Source organism: Gracilinanus agilis, chromosome 3 (assembly GCF_016433145.1).
Source record: "Gracilinanus agilis isolate LMUSP501 chromosome 3, AgileGrace, whole genome shotgun sequence".
NCBI lineage: Eukaryota > Metazoa > Chordata > Mammalia > Didelphimorphia > Didelphidae > Gracilinanus > Gracilinanus agilis.
In genome coordinates this window covers 456164663-456189641 of record NC_058132.1, presented here as the reverse complement: position 1 = coordinate 456189641, position 24979 = coordinate 456164663, and the positions used below count along the sequence as shown (strand labels likewise).

General features: G+C 37.3%; 1 protein-coding gene across 1 annotated transcript in view; it reads left to right on the top strand.

Moving 5' to 3' along the window:
* The window catches only part of BMX (BMX non-receptor tyrosine kinase), a 68992-nt gene that overhangs the window by 41519 nt on the left and 2494 nt on the right, over window positions 1-24979 (top strand). Inside the window, exons 9-17 of the mRNA XM_044666956.1 lie at window positions 883-937; window positions 2420-2499; window positions 4730-4857; window positions 6574-6648; window positions 7304-7475; window positions 10784-11000; window positions 15978-16042; window positions 19947-20065; window positions 22090-22247. Coding sequence (XP_044522891.1) covers window positions 883-937; window positions 2420-2499; window positions 4730-4857; window positions 6574-6648; window positions 7304-7475; window positions 10784-11000; window positions 15978-16042; window positions 19947-20065; window positions 22090-22247 — 1069 coding nt within the window. The remainder of the gene's footprint in view (window positions 1-882; window positions 938-2419; window positions 2500-4729; window positions 4858-6573; window positions 6649-7303; window positions 7476-10783; window positions 11001-15977; window positions 16043-19946; window positions 20066-22089; window positions 22248-24979) is intronic.

Here is a 24979-nt window from a genome sequence, read left to right as displayed (position 1 = left end):
CTTCTTAATTATCAAGGAGAGAAATTGTCAAGGAGAGGAATTGTTAACTCAGTAGCTGCTGGTCTGGTTAAGGACTCAAAGCTTTCCAATAAGAATATTGAGAGAATGTGGGGATCTAAAAATGAGTCAAAAGAGGAGCCTCAGATTTTTACCTTAGATGGTCCATTCTATCTGCATCTGACATGCAGTGCAGAAAAATCATACACGCAGTTTTACTTGCCGATGATTTTGTAATGGGATCCAGATAAAACATCTATTACAGACTCTGTTTCTCTAAATGACTCCTAATAGCCTCTTGGAGGGGTCAAGTTGTTTTTGGAATAATCTACCTGCTGGTACCAGAGCTTTTCAGGGCTCAGGTGACCAGGACCAAACACAAAGACTGCCTCAGCCTGGATTGGTCACGTAGGGAATCCAGATAACAGGCCCTAAATTTGACCCTATTTCTCCAATTGGCTCTTTACATATAACGGCTTTCAACAGAAACTGAAACATATATATTATCCAACTCTACCCCAACCTCATCTAATCCTTAGAAGTGGCTTCTAGTTATTTAGGAGAAAAACATTTTTAATGGAAATGCTATAAAATGTGTCTCAATCAGGTTTGGTTTTGTTTTGTCTTTGAGAAAAATGAGAGCTGCGAAACAGGAAAGTTTAGGATCTGTCCCTTCTGGTAATGGGGAACAATCTTCATTTATACAGCTTCTACATTGGCCTTATAGAATCACGAAATTATACAACTTCAAAGATGGAAGAACCTTAGGAAAATGTTCTTCCTTCCTCTCTCCGTGAGCAAATTTTACATATAAGGAAACTGTGCAATAAATAAGTCAAGATAAAAATAATCCCTAATTTCAATTCACGATCTTTTATGCTGCAGCTGGTTTGCAGGTGATATCTCAAGAGCCCAGTCTGAACAGTTACTGAGACAAAAGGTACCGTGAAACAGCCTTTCTTTCTTTTAAAGCTATTCATAAAATCTTTCCTAAGGATAACAGGATGATCTACTAGGCAGATACTTGTCCCCTTGGAATTTAGGGATGGTTCTGAGGGTTTGGGGATTATCTTTCTAAGGTTATATATAGCTCACACACCCTGACTATTGTTCTTCTCTGTGATTAACCATTGAAATCATTCACACCCCACAATTGACATTTATTAGCCCTTGTTCCATGGGCAAGTTGTTTTACTCCGAGTCTTAATTTCCTTATTTGTAAAATGGGGACTTAATACCTGAAGGACTTTCCCTTCCCCCAGTAATTTCTTTTTAGAGGTTTGGAGAGAAAATTTCTACTACCAAGTTACCAGATGTTCAAATGCCTGGATTTTGAATTGCTTTGATATTTTATACAAAACCCACTGAGAGACCTCAGAACAATCCAAAAACACTTTCTGTGTGATAATACTCCATTTTACCCAAAGGTTTTCAAGTCTAAAGTGATCAAACACTTTTTACACCTAGTTTAAAGCCCATCATTGTTTGATCAATGTAAAGAATATATCTAGAGTTTATTCAGTCTTGTTCATTCTTTTGTTTGATTCAATTGTTAAAGGTATCAGGGCTGTAGTGCTGTGTTAGCTACTTTAAGTGGGATGGGCTGATTTGGTTGATTTCTCCAATCAAACTTTCATTTGCACATATTTAGTCTTTACTTTCCCTAACTAGCAGTGTGATCCCGGGAAGTCACTTAACTCTATTTGCCTCAGTTTCTTCATCTGTAAAATGAGCTGGGGAAGGAAGTAGCAAACCCCTCTAGCATTTTTGCCAAGAAAATCCCAAATGGGGCCACACTGAAATTAATAAGCAACAAAAACATTAAGGTTTATAATTTGTTGTTTGTATATTATCTTCTTTGGTTCTTACAATATCCTTCTGACTTAGGCATTGTCATTATCCATTTTCAATGAAAGAAAGTAAATTCCTAGAGGGCAAGGATTGTTTTGTTTTGTCTCTATGTGCCCAGTGTTAACCACATTGTCTAACCCATCCTGGGGTCTTAATAAAGACATCAATTGATTCCTTGATTGACTCAAATTAATTGTCGGATCTGTTACCTCTCAGTGACCCAGGCAAAGCAATATATGATGGATAAATTGCTGATTCACACGGTTCCCAACTGATTAAAAACAAAAAGTACAAGGCAAATAGGATTAACAACTACCTGAGAAGAAAAACAAGAACACACCCTCTAGGTGTATATGGAGAGCCTTGAAGGAGGAAGTCTGAACTTTGGAAGCCCTTCTGTACAAAATATTCTACCTGTAGCTTTTTGACATATAGCCTTCTGGGCAAGCAACGGGAACATCTAGTCAATCCCATTTCACATCTTCTAAATTATAGCTGAAAGTAGCTTTTGAAAGTGACAGTTCATCTGGATTTATCTCTATTATCCTTGATCATTTTCCTCCCTTTTTAGGGAAAAGAGGGGGCATTTATGGTTCGAAATTCAAGCCAAGCAGGACGGTACACAGTGTCCTTATTTAGTATGGCTTTAAAGTAAGTATAAGAAGGATTTATCTATTTTTGTGCATGTGTTCTTTACCTATGTACTCTTTCATAAATGTTCTCATTAATCATTATCAATAGAGTGTTTTTTTCTGTTGTAACAGGCATGATATTCCAGAAATTATTTAGGATTGGATTAGAGATTATTCCCTTTCACATGCGAGGTTTTGGGTTCTGTGCCCCTTTGGGTGGAAGGAAGATTAGTTACTATCCCTTGGGTTTCTTACCTTCTCTCATGAATGTTTTCTCCTGCATTCAGTACTAAGTCTGAACAGAGGTCAGTCCCTGGGGCCTATACTTTTGTAGAACAAGAGAAAGTCTTCAGCTACCTTAAATAATAACCCCAATAATATTTACATAAACTATTTAAGATCTGGGGCATCTAGCTGGCATGGCATATAGGATGCTGGGCCTGGAGTCAGGAAGATTCCTCTTCATGAGTTCAAATCTGGCCTCAGGCACTTACTAACTGTGTGACCCTGCATAAATCACTTTACTTGTTTTGCTGAGTTTCCTCCTTGTCAAAATGAGCTGAAGGATTAATGGCAAACCACTCCAGTATGCTTGCCAAGAAAACCTCAAATGAGGTCACAAAGAATTGGACACAATTGAACAACAAAGGTTTACAATTTGTACATTGTAGTAGAAGTATATGGGGTATTCACAGAGCATTAGCACTTTCTGGGATGAGGGTTTACCGAGTCCTTTTCAGAGCTGCTCATCCACCGTTGGTGTCCACCTTTCACTCAATTCTCACCTGCGGCTCCAAGAGGCTACAGCATATGCAGAGGACACACTCTGGTAAAAACCATCTCAGCAGAGGGACTAAACCAGGTTGAGGGCAAACTGGAAAACTTCAAACCTATTGGTTAGGGGGATGTCTAACCCGAGAATTGGAAGACTTACCCTCACTGAATGGGCAAGTAGAACAATTCTTTCCAGTGACCATGAAGGTAACTGGGAGCAGATGCCATGACATGCTTAGAGTCTGACCAGGCATGGAAGATGCCAAGGTCATCCACTACATCACCAGTCATTCTGACTTTTGTCTTGCCACTGGACTTGAATAAGTCTAGAAGAGAAGGTGAGGCAATTCTGTCTCATTTAAATCCAATTCACAAATTCCAAATCAAGATATCACCCTTGATACCATTGATCTTCTTGGAAAACAAAAGACAATAACAACATTATTGCTCCTGAGTGTTTAGCAATTTATGCTTGGCATGAAAAGAAAAGAGAATTTTTTAAAGTTAAGAATCAGAAGCTTCATGGTGATTTGTCCACTTGCACTTTCTATTAACCTAGGAGGTTATGATCAGAAGAATACCAAACTAGCTGAGTTCTAACAGAGCCTGGGTTCTAATCCTTATTCTGCTACTTTGTGACCTTGATCAATTAACTTAGTTTCTGTTGACTGCAGTTTCCTCATCTATTAATTGTTTATGTGCATAATGGGCTGTGATTGGGCAAGATGACTTCTGATGTTTCTTCCAGCTCTAGCTCTCTCATCCTATAAGACCAGTAAATTTTAAAGGCAAGACCTCTCTACCCAGAGGTCCACCAGCAGCCTTGAAGTTCCTACAAAGTAGAATCCAGAGCCAAGCTAGTCATTGTGGCAAAGAAGAATGCTTAAAAAACATTATCATTGGAGGGAAGTGGGAAGCTGGGTTGCTCAGTGGATAGAGATCTGAGTCTGGAGAAGGGAGGTACTAGGTTTGAAATCTGGCCTCAGACACTTCCTAGCTGTTCTACCCTGGGCAAGTCACTTAACCCTCATTGCCTAGCCCTTACCACTCTTCTGCCTTAGAACCAATATGTAGTAGTGATTCTAAGATGTAAGGTAAGACTTAAAAAAAAGTTGTCCTTACTATAAACTTTAAAGCACAAAGCATAAACAGCATCAACAAGAACCCAATTAATTGGCCATATCCTTTTTCACCTAGGAAAAAAATTGCTCTCTGGCTAGCATGAGGTAACCAAGATTATCAATTGGCATTGGCATTCTAGTTAACTGGTTTTGTACTCCAGATTCAAATTTGATACATACATGGAAAGCAGGTAAAGATACAATCCACAACATGTTGTTCTGTCTAGGCAATTAGTGTCCAAAAAAGGCATGAAGTTTAGCAAAGTAAACTCATCTTAATGGACACCTAAATCACTTCTCTAATTAACTTTTTATTAGTGAACAAATGCTAACACCTTTTGCTTTCTTTTTCAGTGATAAAAAAGGAACTGTAAAACATTATCACGTGCACACAAATGCTGAAAACAAATTGTACTTAGCAGAGAATTACTGTTTTGATTCAATCCCTAAGCTTATTCATTATCATCAACATAATTCAGCAGGTAATTCCCTTAAGTTTCTTTTCTTTGTGACTGGACCTTCTCTTGGGTCCTGCTCCAAATAGTTATTTATGAAATCGTGGGAGAAGGAAAAGATTCCTTTGAAGCACTGAGATTTGGCTGTATTTGGGGATGTACATTTTTGTAGTGGATTCTTTAATGGCCCAACAGAGAACACAGCTGAGTCAAGGTAGACTCAGTAGCGATGTTCATTTGGCACCGTCCATACAATATGCCAGTTTGAAGTTTATGGCTAGGTAATAGTCCAACGGCAGTTTAAATTCAGGTAACAGATCAGGGAAATTCTCCTTCCTTCCATGACAAATGAGTCATTACTAAATACCAAAATGACCATCAAGATTCATATTTAGAACATTTAAATAAAACATTTCATTTTGCTATGTGGATTTTAACTGTCATAATTAAATTTCAGCATTACTTAGAAGTATTTTAGCTGAATTTCCTCTCTCCCAGAACTGATCCCTCATCTAAACTTTATTTCTATTGAGGGAACTGCCATCATTCCAGTAAGCCAGCTGCACAATGTTGGAATCCTCCTTGCCTTTGTCCCTCCCTGCGCTGATACTCAACTGATATTCTGCCAGTTTCTAAGGCTTATTGATCCTATTTCCAGATCATTTACTTCTTTCTACTTATACCACCTCAGCCTGAGTTCAGGTTCTCATCACTTCTTGCCTAGACTTTTTCATTGGCCTCTTAATTGGTCTCCTTGCTTCTGGTTTTTACCCAATCCAGTTTATTCTCCTCAGAACTGCCAAACTAGCATTTCTAAAATGTTGATATGATTTTTGAACAACATACCCCAGTTAACACCTAGTTAAAAAAATTTTTTTTGGAGTTTCTCTACTGTCTCTAGATAAAATACAGAACTCTTAACTTGACTTTGAAAGTCTTTCCCAATATGACTCCCACCTACCCACCTTTCCAATCCTTTTCACATTATTTCCCTTTACATATTTTCTCTTTCAGTCAAATTGGTCTTCTCGCTGTTCTCAGCATGCAACATTCCCACTCCAGATGGTTACCTTTGCATAGGTTATTATTCCCTATGTTTGGAATATACTCCCTTCTAAATCTCATGAAATCCCTTGTTTCCTTCAAAACAAAAAACCAGGTGGTACCCCTACGTGAGAACTTTCCTACTGCCCCCAGCTATTAGCATTCTTTTTCACTTGAAATGATTTTGTATAATTTTGTATGTATCCTCTATTTGTTGTAGCTAGGCGTAGTGCTGAGTCAGGAAGACTTATTTTCCTGAGTTCGAATTTGGCTTAAGGCACTTACTGTATGATCCTGGGCAAGTTATTTTATGCCTCAGTTTCCTCATCTGTAAAATGAGCTGGGGAAGAAAATGGCAAGCCACTCTAGTATCTTTGCCAAGGACACCTCAAACAGGATCACAAAAAGTTGAATGTTACAGAAAAACTCAACACCCTGTATTTATTTATTATTTTACTTGTATCTCTCCCCAGTGGAATAGAAACTCCTCGAGGGTGTACAATCTTTCTTTTCAAAGGATGATAAATTCTAATGGTGCTTAAATCTAACATGTCTAAGCTATGGACTAAACATTCATTTCCTCAGATATAGAATCACCACCTTCTATTTATTTCTTGTCTGAATCATTTGATTTTTCCTTCTATTTACTAAGAATCTAAAAACTATCTGTGGAATTTGATCATGTTCTTATTATTACAGGCATGATCACAAGGCTTCGACATCCAGTGTCCACCAAAGTCAATAAGGTCCCATTCACAGCATCCTTGGGAAGTGGTATGCCATCACTTTTACGGATTTCTTTTCTTTTGAAGCAGATAAACATTATTACACTCATGGAAGGACATGGGTAGGTAAGAAGTAGGCTCTAGATGGGGCAGCTAGATGGCACAGTGGATCAAGGGTCAGGCCTGGAGTCAGGAAGATTCAGCTTCATGAGTTCAAATCTGGCCTCAGATCCTTACTGGCTATATGACCCTGGGCAGGTCTCTTAACCTTATTTGCCTCAGTGTATTCATTTATAAACTTAATTAGAGAAGGAAATGACAAACCATTCCAGTCTCTTTGCCACGAAAATCCCAAATGGGGTCACAGAGTTAGACATGATTGGAATGACTGAACAATAACAAAAGCCTTGAAACATGAAATTTGCAAACAGGTGAAGTTGTTTTATAGCACTGTTCTAGGGAAACAATAATTTCTCTTTCCTAACAATGATTTAAAATTCTCAAACTACCTAATATATTTTCATGTCACAAGGTTTCAAAGAACATCATTAATTTTTTAAGATTTCCTACTAGTAATTATCTTGCTATATTTTCTCCATAATACAACATACTTCAAAATACTATTAAGCAAATCATAAGATTATTAGATTCCCAAGTCTTCATATTCTCACCAGATGTTAAAGAAATTTGCTTTACTCTTCTAGGAATTTGGGAGCTGAAGCGAGAAGAGATAACTCTTTTGGAAGAATTGGGTTATGGACAATTCGGCGTGGTGCGTCTGGGAAAATGGAAGGGGAAGTATGATGTTGCCATTAAAATGATTAAGGAAGGTTCCATGTCTGAAGATGAATTTATACAAGAGGCTCAGACTATGATGTAAGTAGCATTGTTTCCCCTAATTAAGGGACATTCAGACCACAGTGGCAAAGGAAATTATATTAATACCCCACTGGATACTTTCCATTTTTTTCCTCGAGCAGACTTTCCCCTCATCTTCTCTTCTTTGGATAGATCATTGCCATATTCTTCGTACAGAATGAGATAATCTTAGAACTGGAATGAGTTTATAGATCATCTCATCTAATCTGTATCTGGCCAGGAGTCCTCCTGACATCATCTCTGAGGAGTGGTCATACAGCCTTCTGGAAACCAATCCATTTTGCCAGAAAGCATACCCTTACACTAAGCAAAAATCTATCTTTGTGACTTCTAGTTGTTTCTCTGAGTTCCCTAGGGCCAAATATAACAAGCCAAATTCAATTCCTTTTCTACATGATAGCCCTCCAAGTATTTAATTAGAATATGCCCCCTCTTTTATCTCTTCTTTTCTCTGCTAAATATGATGTCTTCAGTCTTCCCTTGAACTGACATTTGCCCTCTATAACTACATACTATAAGACGAACAATAACAACAATAATCTGATACATTAAGGCTGTTGATTTGTTTGTTCTGGACACTATGGCTAAGATCACATTAGCTCATTTGTCAGCTATGTCTTACTTTTCATTCATATCAACTTTTGAAAGAAGTTTTTTTCCCCAGCTATGAACTTGGGCAGTCAATTCTATTAACCCAAATACAGAATTTTACATTTATACCCATTGAAGTACATCTCAAAAAAACAAAAACAAAGAGAACTCTTACCTTCTTTCTTAGAATTGACTGAGGCAGAAGGGAGATAAGGACTAGGCAATGGAGGTTAAGTGACTTGCCTGGAATCACACAACTGGGAAGTGGCTGAGGTCAGATTTGAACCCAAGACCTTCCATTTTAGATCTGGCTCTATCCACTGAGCCACCTTGCTGCCCCCACTGAATTATATTTTATTACAACCATCCCAGCCTCTTTGTCTGTCAGGATCTTTTTGCTTCCTGCAATTGTTGTCCAAAGAGTCAGTTACCAGTTCCAGTTCTGGGTCATTTGCAGCTTTGTCAAGCATGCCATCATTCAAGCCAGGGATAAAAAATGATAAACAAGGAGACTAAAAAGGAGAACCTTGTAATACTATAATAGAAAACTACTCCCCTCTGACTTTTTGCTTTCTTCTTTTGGCCTTCTTTCTATATACTTAATTGATAAAAATCCATGTGGGTAGGGGACAGCTATGTGACTCAATGGATTGAGAGAGCCAGATGTAGAGTTAGGAAGTCCCATGTTCAAATCTGACCTCAGGTACTTCTTAGCTGTGTGATCCTGGGCAAGTCATTTAACTCTCATTGCTTAGTCCTTATTGTTCTTCTGCCTTGGAGCCAATACACAGTATTGATTCTAAGATGGAAAGTAGGATTTAAAAAAAATCCATATGAGAGTATTTGAAGCATTTTATGCTATATTTATATTAATAAGACATTAATTGATTATTAATAGCCCATTAGTTAATATATTCAGACTTTTAGAAATCTGGGCAGACTTAGTAGTTTGAAAAAAAATTCTATAGCAGATATTTTACCAATAGCCCTCAGGGTCAGATTCAGAACAGCAATATCATACCAGCATAGTCTGACATGAGACTAAATGCTTTTTGAAATATCAAAACCATCACATTTACCAGTATAGAAAGACCTAGTCACAATTTAATCTCTAGCATCTTGGTCACATAGCAGAGATGTTGTCTTAATAGAAAATAGAAATAATGAGATGTCAAAAAATTGTGGATATCTTGAGCATCCCACATTTAAGGCAGAAATTGTTCTGGCTGGATAATAGCAGGGGCAACCTGATACTACCTCAACTTTAATGGAGTGCCCACTATGTTCAGAGCAGATAGCAATCCAATCTAATCAACATGCATTGAGCACATATTATATTAACTAAAGACCAAGGGCAAAATGAAAAAAAAAGGCAATCCCTACCCTCAAGGACTTTACAGTCTAAAGGGGAAAAACAACATACAAAAGGAGGCAGAAGAGGTGGAAGTGGAAGAGATAGGACACCAGGGGATACCTAGTACAGGAACATTTTTTTTCTAATGGAGTCAAAACCAGGCAGGGCAGTAGACCCAAAGTGGGGAGAGGAGCTGAGGGTTCAGTTTCTGCTCTCTATAAAGAAAGGCATTGAAGAAGTTTTGTATTCTATCCCTAGCACACTCAGAGGGGAGAAGAGGCTAAGGGAGATGATTATCAATGAAAGTTTATATTAGCAGCATACTGGTGAATTTAGATGGGATGACTTCCCCCAAAAAAGAGATCACAATAAGATTCAATTTCTATAATGTCCTATCGCCCCAGCCATGAATCATTCTTACTCACCATTCCACCTCCTTTTCCTAGCCTTATACATGGAAAGATTCCCCTTCTTTCCCCTCATTCTTTCCACACCACTATATGCGTCACCTCCCCTCAGTGGACTATAAGCTCCCACTTAGTAGGGAGTCCCACTTAGCACAGTGCCTGGTACATAGGAAGCATTTAATGAGAGCATTATGCATCTAGCTAGCTCTAAAAAGCATAATCAGCAGTGTGATTATGGCATCACTCCACTCCACTCCATTAGGAGAATACAAAAGAAAGATCACAGGCTAGGGAGCAAAGTACCATCATTCAAATCTTCACTTTAACATTCACCTCTATGACTGTTCACAAGTCACTTAATTTCAAGACTCAGGTCACCCATTTGCAAAATGAGCAGAATGAACCACAGGTACCTTCCTGTTAGATCTGAGATTCTATCTATCTATCTATCATCTATCTATCTATCTATCTATCTATCTATCTATCTATCTATCTATCTNAGATCTGAGAATCTATCTATCTATCTATCTATCTATCTATCTATCTATCTATCTATCCATCTGTCTGTCCATCTATCTATCTATCTATCTATCTATCTATCTATCTATCTATCTATATCTGTCTGTCTATCTCTTTTACCCATCTGTCTATTCACTTACTTATCATTCATGTATTCATTTATCTACCCATCCATCCATCTATTCAAATATTCATTTAGCTACTATTCTAGATCTATCCATCTAGATCTATAGATATTCATTGATCTGTTGATCTATCTCTATCCACCTATCTATTCATTAATTCATTTATCTATCCATGGATTTGAATTGAGGTCTTCTTGATTCTAAGTCTAGTACTCTAACCACTGCATCACATAGCTGCTTCTTCAAAAGCCTTCAAGACACTGGTAAAATGAAAGAAAAACTGAAGTTTTAATAATTACTTTGTTTCAGGAAACTCAACCACCCCAAGCTGGTCAAATTCTATGGTGTGTGCACCAAGATGTACCCCATCTACATAGTGACCGAGTATATCACAAATGGCTGTTTGCTAAGTTACCTGAAACATCATGGGAAAGAACTCCAGCCCTTCCAACTTCTGGAAATGTGTTATAATGTTTGTGAAGCAATGGCCTTCTTAGAGAGCCACCAGTTCATACACCGAGACTTAGTAAGCAAACTCTTTTTAAAAATTTATTTACAAGTATCTTAACCCTACCCTTTCCCTGCATCATAAAAGGCATAATATGGGAGACAGAGATGTATGTATAGAAATTGTGTCCTTCATGTTTCCATCTTTCAGTTCACTTTCTGGAGGTAACGTTCACTCTTTATTCTTCAAGAACCAAAACTGAAACAAACTGTCTATGATGATCTCTTGGTTCTACTCATTTTGCTGTTCATTATCCTGTGTAGCTCTTTCCAAGTGTTATTAAAATTAGCCTATTCGTCATTTTTTTGTAGCACAGTAGTATTCCATTACAATTATATGCTACAATTTCTTTCGCTATTCCCCAATTGATGGGCATTCCCTCAATTTCCAGTTCTTTGCCACCACAAAGAGAACTATTATACATTTTTCGGAACCTATAAGTTCCTTTCCTTTTCCCTTGATCTCCTCTGGAAATACTATTGCTGGGTCTAAGAGTATGTACACTTTTACCACTCTGGGTATAATTCCAAATTGCTCTCCAAAATGGTTGGATCAGCTCACAGTTCCACCAACAGTGTATTGGTGTCCCCATTTTCCCACATCCCTTCTAACATTTGTCATTTTACCCTTTTTCATTTTAGTTAATCTTATGAGTGTGAGATGATATCTCAGAGCAAAATATGTTTTTCCAAGAGGGAAAGGAGCTAAGAAACTTGGTCTACTGGTGTTTTGGCATTAAGACTTCAAGTCAAGTCAACATGCCTTTATTAAAATCTGCCATGTACTAAGCATTGTATTAAGTGCTAAGAACACAAATGCAATACACGACCCTCATTACACTCTAGTGGGGAAGACAACACACAAAAGGAGAGGGAAGATCTTAGATAGAGGCATGGGAAAGAAAGTCTGGAGAACCAAGAGGGAGCTTGGAGAGGATGTAAAAATAGCTAGACTAGAAGTTAAACTGGAATTGTAGAAGGAACTGATCATTCAAAAGAAGGGGATACATGGGTGTAGAGTAGTTCCATTATGAGAAGTCTAGGAGAGAAGTAAACTTCCAGGCTAAGGAGGCTTCTGTGAGAAAGTCTGAATAGGACTTTAAGAACAGATTGGGAGGGAGCACTGGAGTTCAAATCCAGCCCAAGCTGCTTATTAGCTATGCGATCCTGGGCAAGTCACTTAACACTGTTTCAGTTCTTCATCTGTAAAATGATCTGGTGAGGGAATCATAAAGGAGTCAAGATTTAAACAAGCCAAAGCAATTTCTGTCCTAGGCTATTTGCCACATCTGACTCAGTAGAGCCATCAATAAAGGGAAATCAGAGAAGACAAAGATGATAGCAGGAGGAGAGATTGCCAACTTTGTTCCTAAATTCGACTTGAGAGGAACGAAGAGTGGGAGAACATGAGAGTTTTCCAGTCTGTAGCTGTTCTAACTTATCAATAAATATATCTATCCCTGCAAAAAAACAAACCAACAGTCTAATATCTTTACCAAGAAAACCCCAAGTGGGGCCAGAAAGAGTCAGACATGACTAAAAATGAATGAACAAATAAAGTACAGGTATCCCTTTTACACTGCAACTTTCCCCATCATGCTTTTGATATACAGTATTGCCAATCAGCATTGGAAATTAAAAGAGAATTTTGGGTGAGTTTTGCAGGTGCTGCAGATAACAGGTAAAGGCCAGCAGACAGCACAGAAAAAGTTTAAAAACTCAGAAATGCATAACATATGTATATAGTACCTATATATATATTTTATTGTTAATACCATAGGCATATATAATTTCTTTTTTAAGGTTAAAGTTTGTGAAAAGCCAGCAAACCAGACACTAATATAAGAAATGAAGAGATATCTTTAAAAATTTAGTAACTCATAAATGTAAACACCCCATAAAAGAAAAGGAAAAATATTCAGACTTCTCTGGTATGATGGAAGGACCAAAAATTTTTATATAGATTTTCTAGATCACAGAGCCACCATGCTCCTAACCCTGATAATGTGGAAGGGATACCTGTATATATTTTATAAAGAAAAGAAAGGAAAAAGAATGGACTTGGGAGAGAGAATTGTGCCTAATTTAATAAGAAGAAAGAATCATGTCAAATCTACCTCAAACACTAGCTGTACGACCTTGGAGAAGTCACTTAATCTCTCTCAGCTTTAGTTTCCTCATCTGTAAAATGAGGATAATAAAAGCATCTACGTCCCAAGGTTATTATTGGGACCAAATGAGATAATATGTATAAAAGGCTTTGCAAACCATATGGCGTTACACAAATTCTTTCTATTGTTGTTATAATTAATTATTATGATGATTTATTTCGTTTTTACTGAGTCATTAACTTTAATCATTTATTGGGAAGATAGTTTAGTGTAGGAGAATTGGGATTTAGAGTCAAAAGACGTAGGTTCAAATACTTGCTCTTTAGTTGCTATGTGACCATGGACAAGTCTTTTGACATCTCTGAATTTCAATTTCTCCCACCAAATAAGATTATATTTGTAAAACTCTTAGCAGGAAAAAAGTTCCTGGCACATAGCAGGGGCTATGTAAATGCTTATTCCTTTCCTCTTTTTTTCCCCCATCTGTTTTTATTGGAGAATAATGATATTTATATTACCCACTTCAGTTCAAATAAGATAACATATGTAGAATGCACTGTAACCTTGAAGGACTCTATAGATATAAGGTATTATTTCTCAGAACATATAAATATGTATATATAATATATATGAGAACAGAGATGGGATTTTTTACTTCAGTTTTTAATCAAAATCTATATTTGGAGAATATCTAAAACTGAATAGTCCAAATACAACTTGAATTAACACACCATTTGTCTTGAAATGGGTCAAAGGTTACTAAGGAAGAATTCCTCTTTGGAATAATGTGGATGCACTTTACAAGGCAGGAATATCCATTAGTATATTTCTGTAGAGTTTCTTTTCCATATCACCTCTGCATGAATGAATCTCTGTTATTGAAAACGTTGACACTCTCTCAAGTGAGCCATTTGGCCATTCTGATCATAGGATCAGGTTCTATATTTAATATGAAATAAAAGTGGCCAAATGTGTATCTAGAATGTGGGCAAAGGAACTTGACTGCAATATTTCCATGTAGACCCTTCTTATGGATAAACAGAAGAGCCAATGGGAGTGTTCCCCAAGGTACATTCCCAACTCCACTCACCATGCGCATCTGTGACAACAATGCATCATCATCATCATCTCATTTCTAGTATTGTTTGCTCTGTGACTATGGGAAAATCACATAATTGCCCTGAAGTCCAGTTTCCTCATCTCTTCTTTTTAAGTTACTCATATTGGTCCTGTATATTTGTCAGCAGAGTTATTTTCAGGACAAAATGGAATAACAGATATGAAAAGACTTTGAAAGCTATAAAGGGAGATAGCTAGATGACACAGTGAATAGAGAGCTCTAGGCATGGAGTCAGAAGGACATGGGTTCAAATCTGACCTCAGACACCTCCTAGCTGTGTTACTCGGGACAAGTCACTTAACTCCATTTGCCTAGCCCTTGACCTTCTGTCTTACAGTTGTTATTAGGACAGTAGATAAGGGTCGAAGAAAAAAGGAAGAAGAAAAAAGGCTAAAAAGATCTAGATGATGTGTCCTAAGTGGCTTGAGTTCTTTGGAGACAAAAGACCTGAGTTCTGATCTTATTTTTATTACTTACTATGTGGCCATGGGCTAATCATCCTCTGACCATCAGTTTCTTCATCAGTGGTATATAATAACTGAGGAAGCCATCTAAACTCTACAATTCTAAGCAACAGGTGGTTCAGCATCCCAGCTGTACCAAGACTAGGTTCAAACAATGCAATAAAGTTTTCTCACAATTCCCTTAATTGAATAAAGTTTTTCCAGAAGATGGAATGGACCCATAATTGAATAGAAAGCGAACTGAGCTAGATGGAGAATAGAGTCACAATATGGTGGCAGTATTGTTCACTCAATTCTCACACATCTATAAAATAAGGAAAATAGCACACAGTACACTTACCTTATTAAGAAGTCCAAAAGATTTTTTTTTAACACATGCACACACACACACACACACACACACACACACACACACACAGATATTTGGGAATTGATTGAACTACACTGCTGCCATCTTGTAACTCAATTCTCAATCTCGTTCAGTTGTATATAATTTATATATATATATACCATAAATAACAGATACTCATATTACTATATATTATTACTCTTATATTACTATATATTATATGCCTATATTACTATATATTTTATACTCTGTTACTGTATAGTATATGATATATATAGTATATGCATTATATATTGTACATTGGGGCAGCTGAGTGGCTCAGTGGATTGAGAGCCAGGCCTAGAGACTGGAGGTCCTAGGTTCAAGTCCGGCCTCAGACACTTCCAGCTGTGTGACCTTGGGCAAGTCACTTGACCCCTACTGCCCACCCTTACCACTCCTGGGCCAAGGACGGTCCCTAGCCTGGATGAAAAAGGAGGAGGGTTGGGCGTGGGGCTAGCAACCCCACCCTGTAAAAACTACATCTGCTAAAGAAACTGCAACCTAAAGTAGGGGCAGCTGGGCTAGCTCAGTGGATTGAGAGCCAGGCCTAGAGACAAAAAGGTCCTAGGTTCAAGTCTGGGCTCAGACACTTCCCAGCTGGGTGACCCTGAGCGACTGTGTGACCCATTGCCTACTGGTTGTGGCCCTATGCTCCTTGAATGGAGTCCCAGGATAAAAAAAAAAAAATATTGTACATTATATTACTTTATAAATTGTAAAGCCCTCTATTGTCTCAGATTTTTATATATACATATTACATATATTACTTTGTAAATCTTAAAGCCATCTATTATTATCTTAAGATTTTTTTAATAAATATTAACTATGACAGAGAAGCAAAGAAAAATAACCTGATTTCTTTTGTTCCCATCTAAGTGATAAATTTCCTATTTTTTTCCCTCCTCTAAAGGCTGCTAGGAACTGCTTGGTTGACAGTGACCTTTCAGTGAAAGTATCTGACTTTGGAATGACCAGGTGAGTCATATGCTAAATGAATATAGGGAAGTGAAAATTTGCAGTAATGTTTTCCTAGATAATAACACAATCAGAAACCTTGTGGCACAGTTTGAAGACATCAGGACTGATAGTCAGGAGACTGTCCTGGGTTGTACACCTTGTTCTAACTCGGAATAAATCAAGAGTTTTTCAGATCTCAGTTTCCTCATCTGTAAAATGAGAACATTGAACTGGATGGTCCCTTCCAATCCTAGATCCATAATCCCATGATTCTTTGATCTCTCAAGCTTCTTTCTGCCCCCCCCCCAATTCTATGAAAATAATAAAGATTTTATAAAAATTGATCTATCTTCTGCAGAAATTCTATTAAGAACTTAAAATATCTCAGTACAAAATGGTTGCATCTTGGTTAAAGAGAATATTGAAAGAATTATGCCCTGATAATATAGCAAAAAAAGAAATTTATCATCTTTTATTTATATTCCTTTTTCTGTATTGTCTCTAGTAATACATGCAGCGTGTAAATCTTGGATCCACTTGATTGAATCCAAAAGCATTAATTTTCTAATGAGGTTGCCATCCCCTCTGGCTAATTTTGAAGTTGATAATTGACAACATCATTACTCGGGTCCCAACCTCCCTAGGTCCCCACAATCACTGTGTTCTATTTACTGCATGTATTCTGAGTCAGAGTCTTATATACTACCTGACATTTTGTAGTTTTGCCAGTCCTGACTGCTTAAAAATTATTAACTTAGAAGTCTTGCTTAGAGATGGAAATTCATTTCAAGGCTGCACTTTTTAAAATTAAATATGTTTAATATTTAATTGGAATAGAAATGTTAATGTATTCATAGTAGTATTATTTGTTAATCGTCATCAATGCCTTTCATTAAATCACCTTCTTTTTTTTTTTTGGTATATATTTTCTATTTACTTATATGCATACATGTCATTTCCTTAAACAGAATGTGAGCTCCTGGCAGGACAGGATCTATTTAGTTTGTGTTTCTGTGTCCCCAGCAGCAAGTGTAATTCCTGCCGCTTAGAAGGCATTTAATAAATGCTTGTCATTTTCCTGAAAGAAAAAATTAAGATTAAATAACTTTTAATCCTTATCGCTGATTCTACATTGATATGTTTCTCATTGGTAAAATTATGAGTTGTTTCAGTTGAATCTGACTCTTTATGGCCACATTTGGGGTTTTCTTAGTAAGGATCCTGGAGTGGTTTGCCATTTCTTCCTCTGGTTCATTTTACAGATAAGGAATCTGAGACAAACTAGGTTATTTAACTTACCCAGCATCCCACAGCTTTTAAATGTAAAAGGTCAAATTTTAACTGGGGTCTTCCTGATTCCAGTTCTGATGCTCTATCCACTGTGCCATTTCGTTGCTCCAAATCAGGAAGATTGAACTAAATTACAAAGAAGTTCCTTACCTCTCTTGTGTCATGGATCCCTCTTGCATCCTGGGGAAATGTATTTCTCAGAATCACTTTTTAAAAAAAATATCATAATTTCGGGATATGCTAAATTTTAGTTAGAAGTTAGTGAAAGAAAAGATGTAGTCTTTTTCTCCCATCCAACTTTGTGGCCCCCCTGGAACCTGTCCAAGGGTAAGAACCCTTGTTGCAGAGATCTCTAAATTCCCTCCAAACTCTGCATGCATGTTTTCAAAGGAACAGCAGACCTGGTTTTCACCCTAGATAACATTGGGGAAATTTTCGTTTTCATGCCAGAGAAATTTCCCTAGCACTAACGGGGGTGTGAATGGTGCCTTACTAAATAAGATATGATTGTTCAACATTCCTGCTGCCACACCAGGGATAATGCTGAGTGATTTAGAAACTGCCTTCCTCTGGCTTCCCTTTTAAAAGAGCAGTAGATATTATGTGGAGAATGTTTGTCCTAGCTCTGGATTTCCTGTGTTGTCCTTCATCACCCTGGTTCCCAGCCCTAGTGCACTGTTTAAATTATAGAGTAAATGGGCATATTCTTCACATGAAGAGGAGATATGAGTGTCACACAAGTGAGTTAATGTGTAAAAGAACAATTAGCGGGTGTGGGTTTTTAATTTCATCTGAATGTAATGACCCTAAATTGGACAAAGTACAGTTGGGTTGAATGCCTGCTCTTTGCCTTAAAAAAAAAAAAAAAAGATGTGACAACAAAGAAGAAGAATGCAGAATTCACATTAACTTCAGAAATGATGGACTCCAACTCCCTATCTTCAAAAAGCAGTCTCCTAAACTGTCATAGGCAAATGTGAATCTATTTTTAAAAGCCGTTCATTAAATTTAACATTTGGAGATATTTGCTTAGTAGGATGAGTTACTTTGATTTTCATTATGCAATAACTCCTATTTGTTTATTGCTTTGTTAATTTGCTGCTTGGGAATAAATAAACCCTTGGCCTGACTTCATAATCCATACAGCTTTCTGAAATTGTCATGAGAATATTAGATTTGAAGTCAGAAGATTTGGGTTCAAATTCTGACTCCCCTGCTACCAGTTTCACTGTAGGCAAGTCACTTAATTTTAGGAGTATTCTGTTTCCATAATTATAACATGAATGGGTTGGACTAGATGGTCTCTAAGGTCTCTTTCAACTCTAATTTTCTTGTTCCTGAGTCAAGGTGTTAGATGTCTGCCTTCATGTTTTCACCTACCCTCCTTTGAGTTACCTGGAGAACCTTACTCTCGAGGGCAGAAAAGAGGGCAACCTGTTATCCTTATTTCCTTCCAAAACATCAATGATAAAAGCTCTCACATTTGCTGGCAGCCAGTTATTCTTTCTGATGGTGCCATCAACCATTCTCTCTGATGGTGCCATCCACCAGTTTTCTCTGTACATAGGCCAGAGGAGGAATCAGAAAAGAATAACTGCAGCTTTGCTCTGGGGCACTGGACATGTAGGCTATAGACTTCTTATATCCATAGCTAAAAGCCCCCACTGACTTCATGCTATGGAACCTACATTCAACATGACCATCTTTGCTATCTTACCTAACTCTGGGCCACCACCAGGGATCATCTTGTCCTCCTGGATCACATTCTTGAATTCATCCTTCAGTTGAAGTTCAATCACCATACCTTTTCCCCTTTCCTAGAGGATGACAGCAAGGGTCATTGGCTATACCTCTGGGGCTGAGACCCTCTAGAAAATGACCCTTTTCTCCTCCAATGTAATAGTACCCCATCACACTAGTCAATATGGGATCTGGAGGCTTTCTTAAACTACTCCTTTTCCATAAAGAAAAATACCAATCTAGAACACTTTGGATTTGCAGCCTCTTAAAATGTAGACTTCTTGGGGCAGGTAGATAGCACAGTAGATAGAAGAGCTAGACCTACCTAAAGAGGGAAGATCCTGGGTTCAAATCTGACCTTAGTTATTTTTTCTGTGTGACAATAGGCAAGTCATTTAACCACCTTTGCCTACCCCATACTTGCTCTTCTGCCTTGGAACCAATACACAGTATTTATTCTAAAATGGAAAGTAAAGGTTGTTCGTTTATTTTTTAAACTCAATAATTGTTATTCTTGGACATTCTATATGCAAGATTAATCCTCTGGCCTTGGTAACCCAAAAGCATAATAATGTATATTTGTCAAACTTAAACCCACACATAGCTTCATTGGAAATTCTGCAAGAGTTTTGGAAAGAAGGGCTATCTCCAAAGGTCTGTATTCTAGCTGTAATTTATATGCTTAGATATGCTGCCAGAATATCTTTAGCATGGGGCAGAGCCAAGATGGCAGCTTAGTAGCAGCAAAAGCTAGAACTGCTCTGAGAATTCTTTCAGAATATCTCCCCCTCCCCCATGCTTCAAATTCTCCAGAGGAATTAAAGCAAGAGGCACTGAGGGTCTCCTCCTTGGGCAGTGACCCAAGTCTCACAATCTCTTTTCTCTCTTCCAGATATGTCCTCGATGATCAATATGTCAGCTCAATAGGAACAAAGTTTCCCATCAAGTGGTCAGCACCAGAAGTCTTTCATTACTCCAAATATAGTAGCAAGTCTGACGTATGGGCCTTCGGTAAGAACACTGTCCTCCAGGGAGGCATAATTGTCCTAGAAGCTGACTTCCCAAAGGAGAAATCATTAGAGTAGGAGCAGCAGCAGCCACAAACAATGAGAAACTTAAACATTTTCAGATCTTAGAGAAATTTCTTTAAATTACAGACAATAACAAGAAAGAGGTTACCATATATGGAAAGGACATTCTTGGTGTCATTTAAAGTCAACAGTATGCTGGGTGATATATATCCTTTTGGTCTTTTCCCACATAAAAGAGATGCAGAAAGTTTTCTCACAAAAAGGTTCAAGTAACTTTAAAAAATAGTAGTATGACATTGAGGTTATGGTTACATAAAGCCCAAATTTATTTGCTTTGTCTATTTAAAGACAACAGTTAGATAACTTTAAGAGATCTCTTTCCCCACAGCAGTGAATTAATCAGTTGTTAGTTGACCAGGGATAGATAAGAAATATGTGTTAGTCCCATCTTTCCCTAAAAATTTACTTTTTGATTCATTTTCTTAACAAAACCCCATAGGAACATCATTATAGATCATTAGCAAAGATTGGCTCTTAAGTGGTTGGCCTTAAAAGCTTAATTTTCCTTGTTATTGTTTTAATCTATTCCTGTGGTTTAATCCATGTAAGGAGTTTCCTAGGTCAAAGGAATTCCTTTGTATCTTATAATTTTAGTGAGTTTCCTGGGAGTATGGAGTGGCTACATATTTATACAGCCAGTATGTGTCAGAGGCAGGACTTGAACCAGCCAAGTCTTTCTAACACCAAGACATCATGGCCCTGGTCAACTATACCATGCTACTTCAAAATTTTTTCTAAAAAGGAAATAGGATTTGAGTGAAAATATATGTATAACCCAGTGAAATTGCTTGTCATCTCGGGGGGGGGGGAGAAGAGAGGAGGATGGCAATGAGAATCATGTAACCATGGAAAAAATTAAAAATTAAGTTAAATCAAAATTTTTCTTTATTGTGAATTCTATATTGTAGAGCTATTTTTAGTCATTTGGCAATAGGTAAAGGGGGGGGGGGAAAGAGAAGGAAATTGTCATGGATGTGTGTGAAGTCTCTCTAATCCATGCCTATATTCATGTCTATCAATGAGAAGGGGATCCCTTAGCAATGGAAACTTTGGAACTGGGGCTACTTCTATAAGTAGATTTAACTGTGACTTGAGACAATGTAGTACAGTGGAGAGTATTAGATTTGAAATCAAAAGATTTGGCTCTGATTCTTGGCTCTGTCATATAATGTGTGACAGAAGTCTTGGGAAAGACTTCTCGGTTTTAGTTTCTTTATCTTAAGGCTTGAATTTTGGACTATTGTTGTTCAGCCTTGCAGAGTCTTTGTGACCCTGCTTGGGGTATTTTTATTTTTTTATATTTATTTTTTATTTTAATTAATTAAGAAAATTTTTCCATGGTTACATGATTTATATTCTTTCCCTCCCCTTCTTTCACCCCCCTCCCATAGTCAATGTGCAATTCCATTGGGTTTTACATGTGTCATTGATCAAGACCTATTTCTATATTATTGATATCTGTACCAGCGTGATCGTTTGTCTACATCCCCCATCATATCCCCATCAACCCATGTGATCAAGCAGTTGTTTTTCTTCTGTGTTTCTACTTTGGGGCATTTTTAGCAGATACTGGAATGGCGAGGCATTTCCTTCTCTAACTCACTTTTTAGATGAGGAAACCAAGGCAAACAGGGTCACATAGTAAGTGTCTGAGGCCATGAATGAACAGGAAAATGGGACTTCCTGATACGCAGACTGGAACTCTATCCAAAGTGTCACCTGAATATGGGACTTTTCAGCTTTAGGTATATGAAAATACTCTTCCTCTAAACCACTCTACTTTGGAGGCATTGCCCAATGGATAGCATTTTGGTTTTCTCTGGGAGAGAATGACCCAGTGTATTCACTTATTTTGCTGAAAGTTCATTTGACAAATAGTCTGTCCTTTGCCTTTTTCTGTTATTGTAGTTTTTTAACCATATTTTTTCTCTTGATTTTTTGTAGGAATCCTGATGTGGGAGGTATTCAGTTTGGGAAAGCAACCTTATGAACTCTATGATAATAGGCAGGTGGTGACAAAGGTTTCCCAAGGTTATCGGCTGTATCGACCACAGCTAGCTTCGGACAACATCTACCAAATAATGTACAGCTGCTGGCATGAGGCAAGCTATAATTATAATAGGGAGCATTTATGTAGTACCTTAAGGTTGGCAAAGTATTTTATTTATGTTATCTGATTTGATTCTCCCAGGAATCCTGTGTATAAAGGGGCTATTATTATTTCCATTTTACAAAAGAAGAAACTAATCCTGACAGAGGTGAAATGACTTGCCCAGGGTCTTAGGACTAAGTAAATGTATGAGAAAAGATTTGAACTCAGGTTTTCCTGTCTTCAAGCCCAGCATTCTATCTAATGTGTGCAGTGAAATCATAATACAATATGATCAGCTGCCATCACCATGCTGAGCAGCCTGTCTGCTGTCCATCGGTATCTTTGTGTTTTGTTCATCAGGAGAATGTCAAGAAAACATTCCATGGATGCCATAAAGCTGGATATTCATATATCCATTTGTTTATAAACTTGAATTATGGATAGGCAGAGATAGAAAGCCATTTGTTCATAGTGTGGACCCCTTATGGTGAACTTAAGTGGCAATAGAGCTCAGAATTGTGAATAAGGGATAGCTGAATTGTATCTGCATCCCTAGAAGGAATACTCATATCAATGAGATCACAAATTGGTTTGAATATTTGAGTTGAAAGAGAGAGGGGGATAGGGACCTACGATTTTATTGATGTAAGAAACTCCCTCTTCCTATTCAAGTTGTCACCTTCTCTGCAATGTATAGTCTTAGGGAATTGCCTAAATTGAAGGTGTCAAATATGGACACTCCAGATACCCCTCACCCAGATTAAAGCAGAACTGGGAATATTTAGTGAAATGAATGAAAATGCAATAAAAGAGGTAACATTATATGTTAAAACTGTCAGTATGCAGTCCACAGGGATCCTTATGTACAGAGTAGTGGCCCTATTTCTATTTGAGTTTTACTCCATTACACAGGTCCAGATCACTGAAAGATTATTTGACTTGGTTGTAGCACTAAGTTAAATGTTTACTTACCCAAAGTTATACTACCCATTTGTATCCCAAGTGGTACTTGACCCCACCCAGGTCCTCCTCATCTTCAAGGCCAGCCCTCTTTTCACATTCTCTCTCAGAAACTCTGTTCTGTTGGCCAGCATTAAAAAGGAGTAATGGAATGACAAGGTTTGATACTTGCCAACCAAAGGAGAGAAGGCTTAAGAACATTATCATGGGATCTTCCCTCCTGTGATTTATGAAGACAAGTAACATTCAGAAAACAATAGCTGTGCCCCCAGCAAATTAAAAAAAAAACAACAACTGCAAAATATTGAATAATTTTAGAAACAGAGAAGAGTAAATAACAATATGCAAATGAGTGCATTTATGGTGTGATGAGTGCAAAAGAGTTGTGCATTAAACTTGCCATTCATTTGCTCATTTTTGTTATTCAGTCCTGTCCAACTCTTTATGACCCCACTTGGGTTTTGTTTTTTTTTGTTTTTTTGTTTTGTTTTTGTTTTGTTTTTGCAAAGATACTAGTGTGGTTTACAGTTTGCTTCTGTAGCTCATTTTGCAGATGAGGAAATAAAAGAAAAAAAGGTTAAGTGACTTGTCCATGGTCATGTGGCTAGTAAGTGTCTGAGGCTACTTTTGAACTTTTCCTGATTTTAGGGCTGGCGCTATGCCACATAGCTGAATATTCATTATTCATTTATTCATAAATTTGCATTATGGATAGCCAGAGGTGGATAGAAAGGCATTCCAAAATATGGGGCAGTTACCAAAGTTTCAAAGTTGGAATGAACATAGCATATGTAAGGGTAGCAGAGTGGACAGTATTGAAAGAGATGATTTTTGTTAGGAAATAAGTGAGAAACAAAGTTAGAAAGCAAGTCTGGACAAGTTTTTGAGAACTTTGAATCATAAGATAGAGAACTGGGGACACAAATTGGGGTAACTCGAGGTTTTAGAGTGATGCCCCATGAAGAAAGATTAATTTGACATCTTGAATGTAGGGTAAATTAGAACATAGGAGAAGTGATAGGCGAGGAGATGATTTAAGGAGCTATTTCAGTAATTGAGGTCTTAAGGTTTTTAAGGACTTGGTACACAGGAAAGAAGACTGGATTTGAAAAGAAAGAAATGGAGTTTATATCCTGTCTGTCATGCACATCATATATCATCTTGGACAAGTCACTGAGGCTTGCCGTCACGTTTTCTTATGTCAAACAACGATGTTGGACTAAATTTTGCCTAAATGTTTCTTCCAACTCTCATATATCTATATTCAATTACTCTAAGGGGTAACTTTATAAAGGAAAAATTGAAAAGACTGTATATATACAAGGTATTACAAAAGTCTTAATGAAGTTTTAAGCTTTAAATTTAAAATACTTGGCTAAAAAAGTGAATGTGTATGTATATATTCATACATACAGATAGAGACAGAAAGCTAGATGGAAGATAGATTGATTGTTAGATAGATAGATAGATAGATAGATAGATAGATAGATAGATAGATAGATAAATAGATGATGGATAGAGAAATAGAGAGAAGTAGGTAGATAGAGGTGGATAGATGGATAGATCAATAGAGATGAATGGATGGATGATATATGGATAGAAAGATAAATGAATAGATAGATGGATATAGATAAAGATAGATGACAGATAGATGATGGATAGAGAGATAGAAGGAAATAGAGATAGATAGGTAGATAGATGATATATGGATAGAAGATAAATGGATAGATAGATAGATAGATAGATAGATAGATAGATAGATAGATAGATTGACAGATAGAT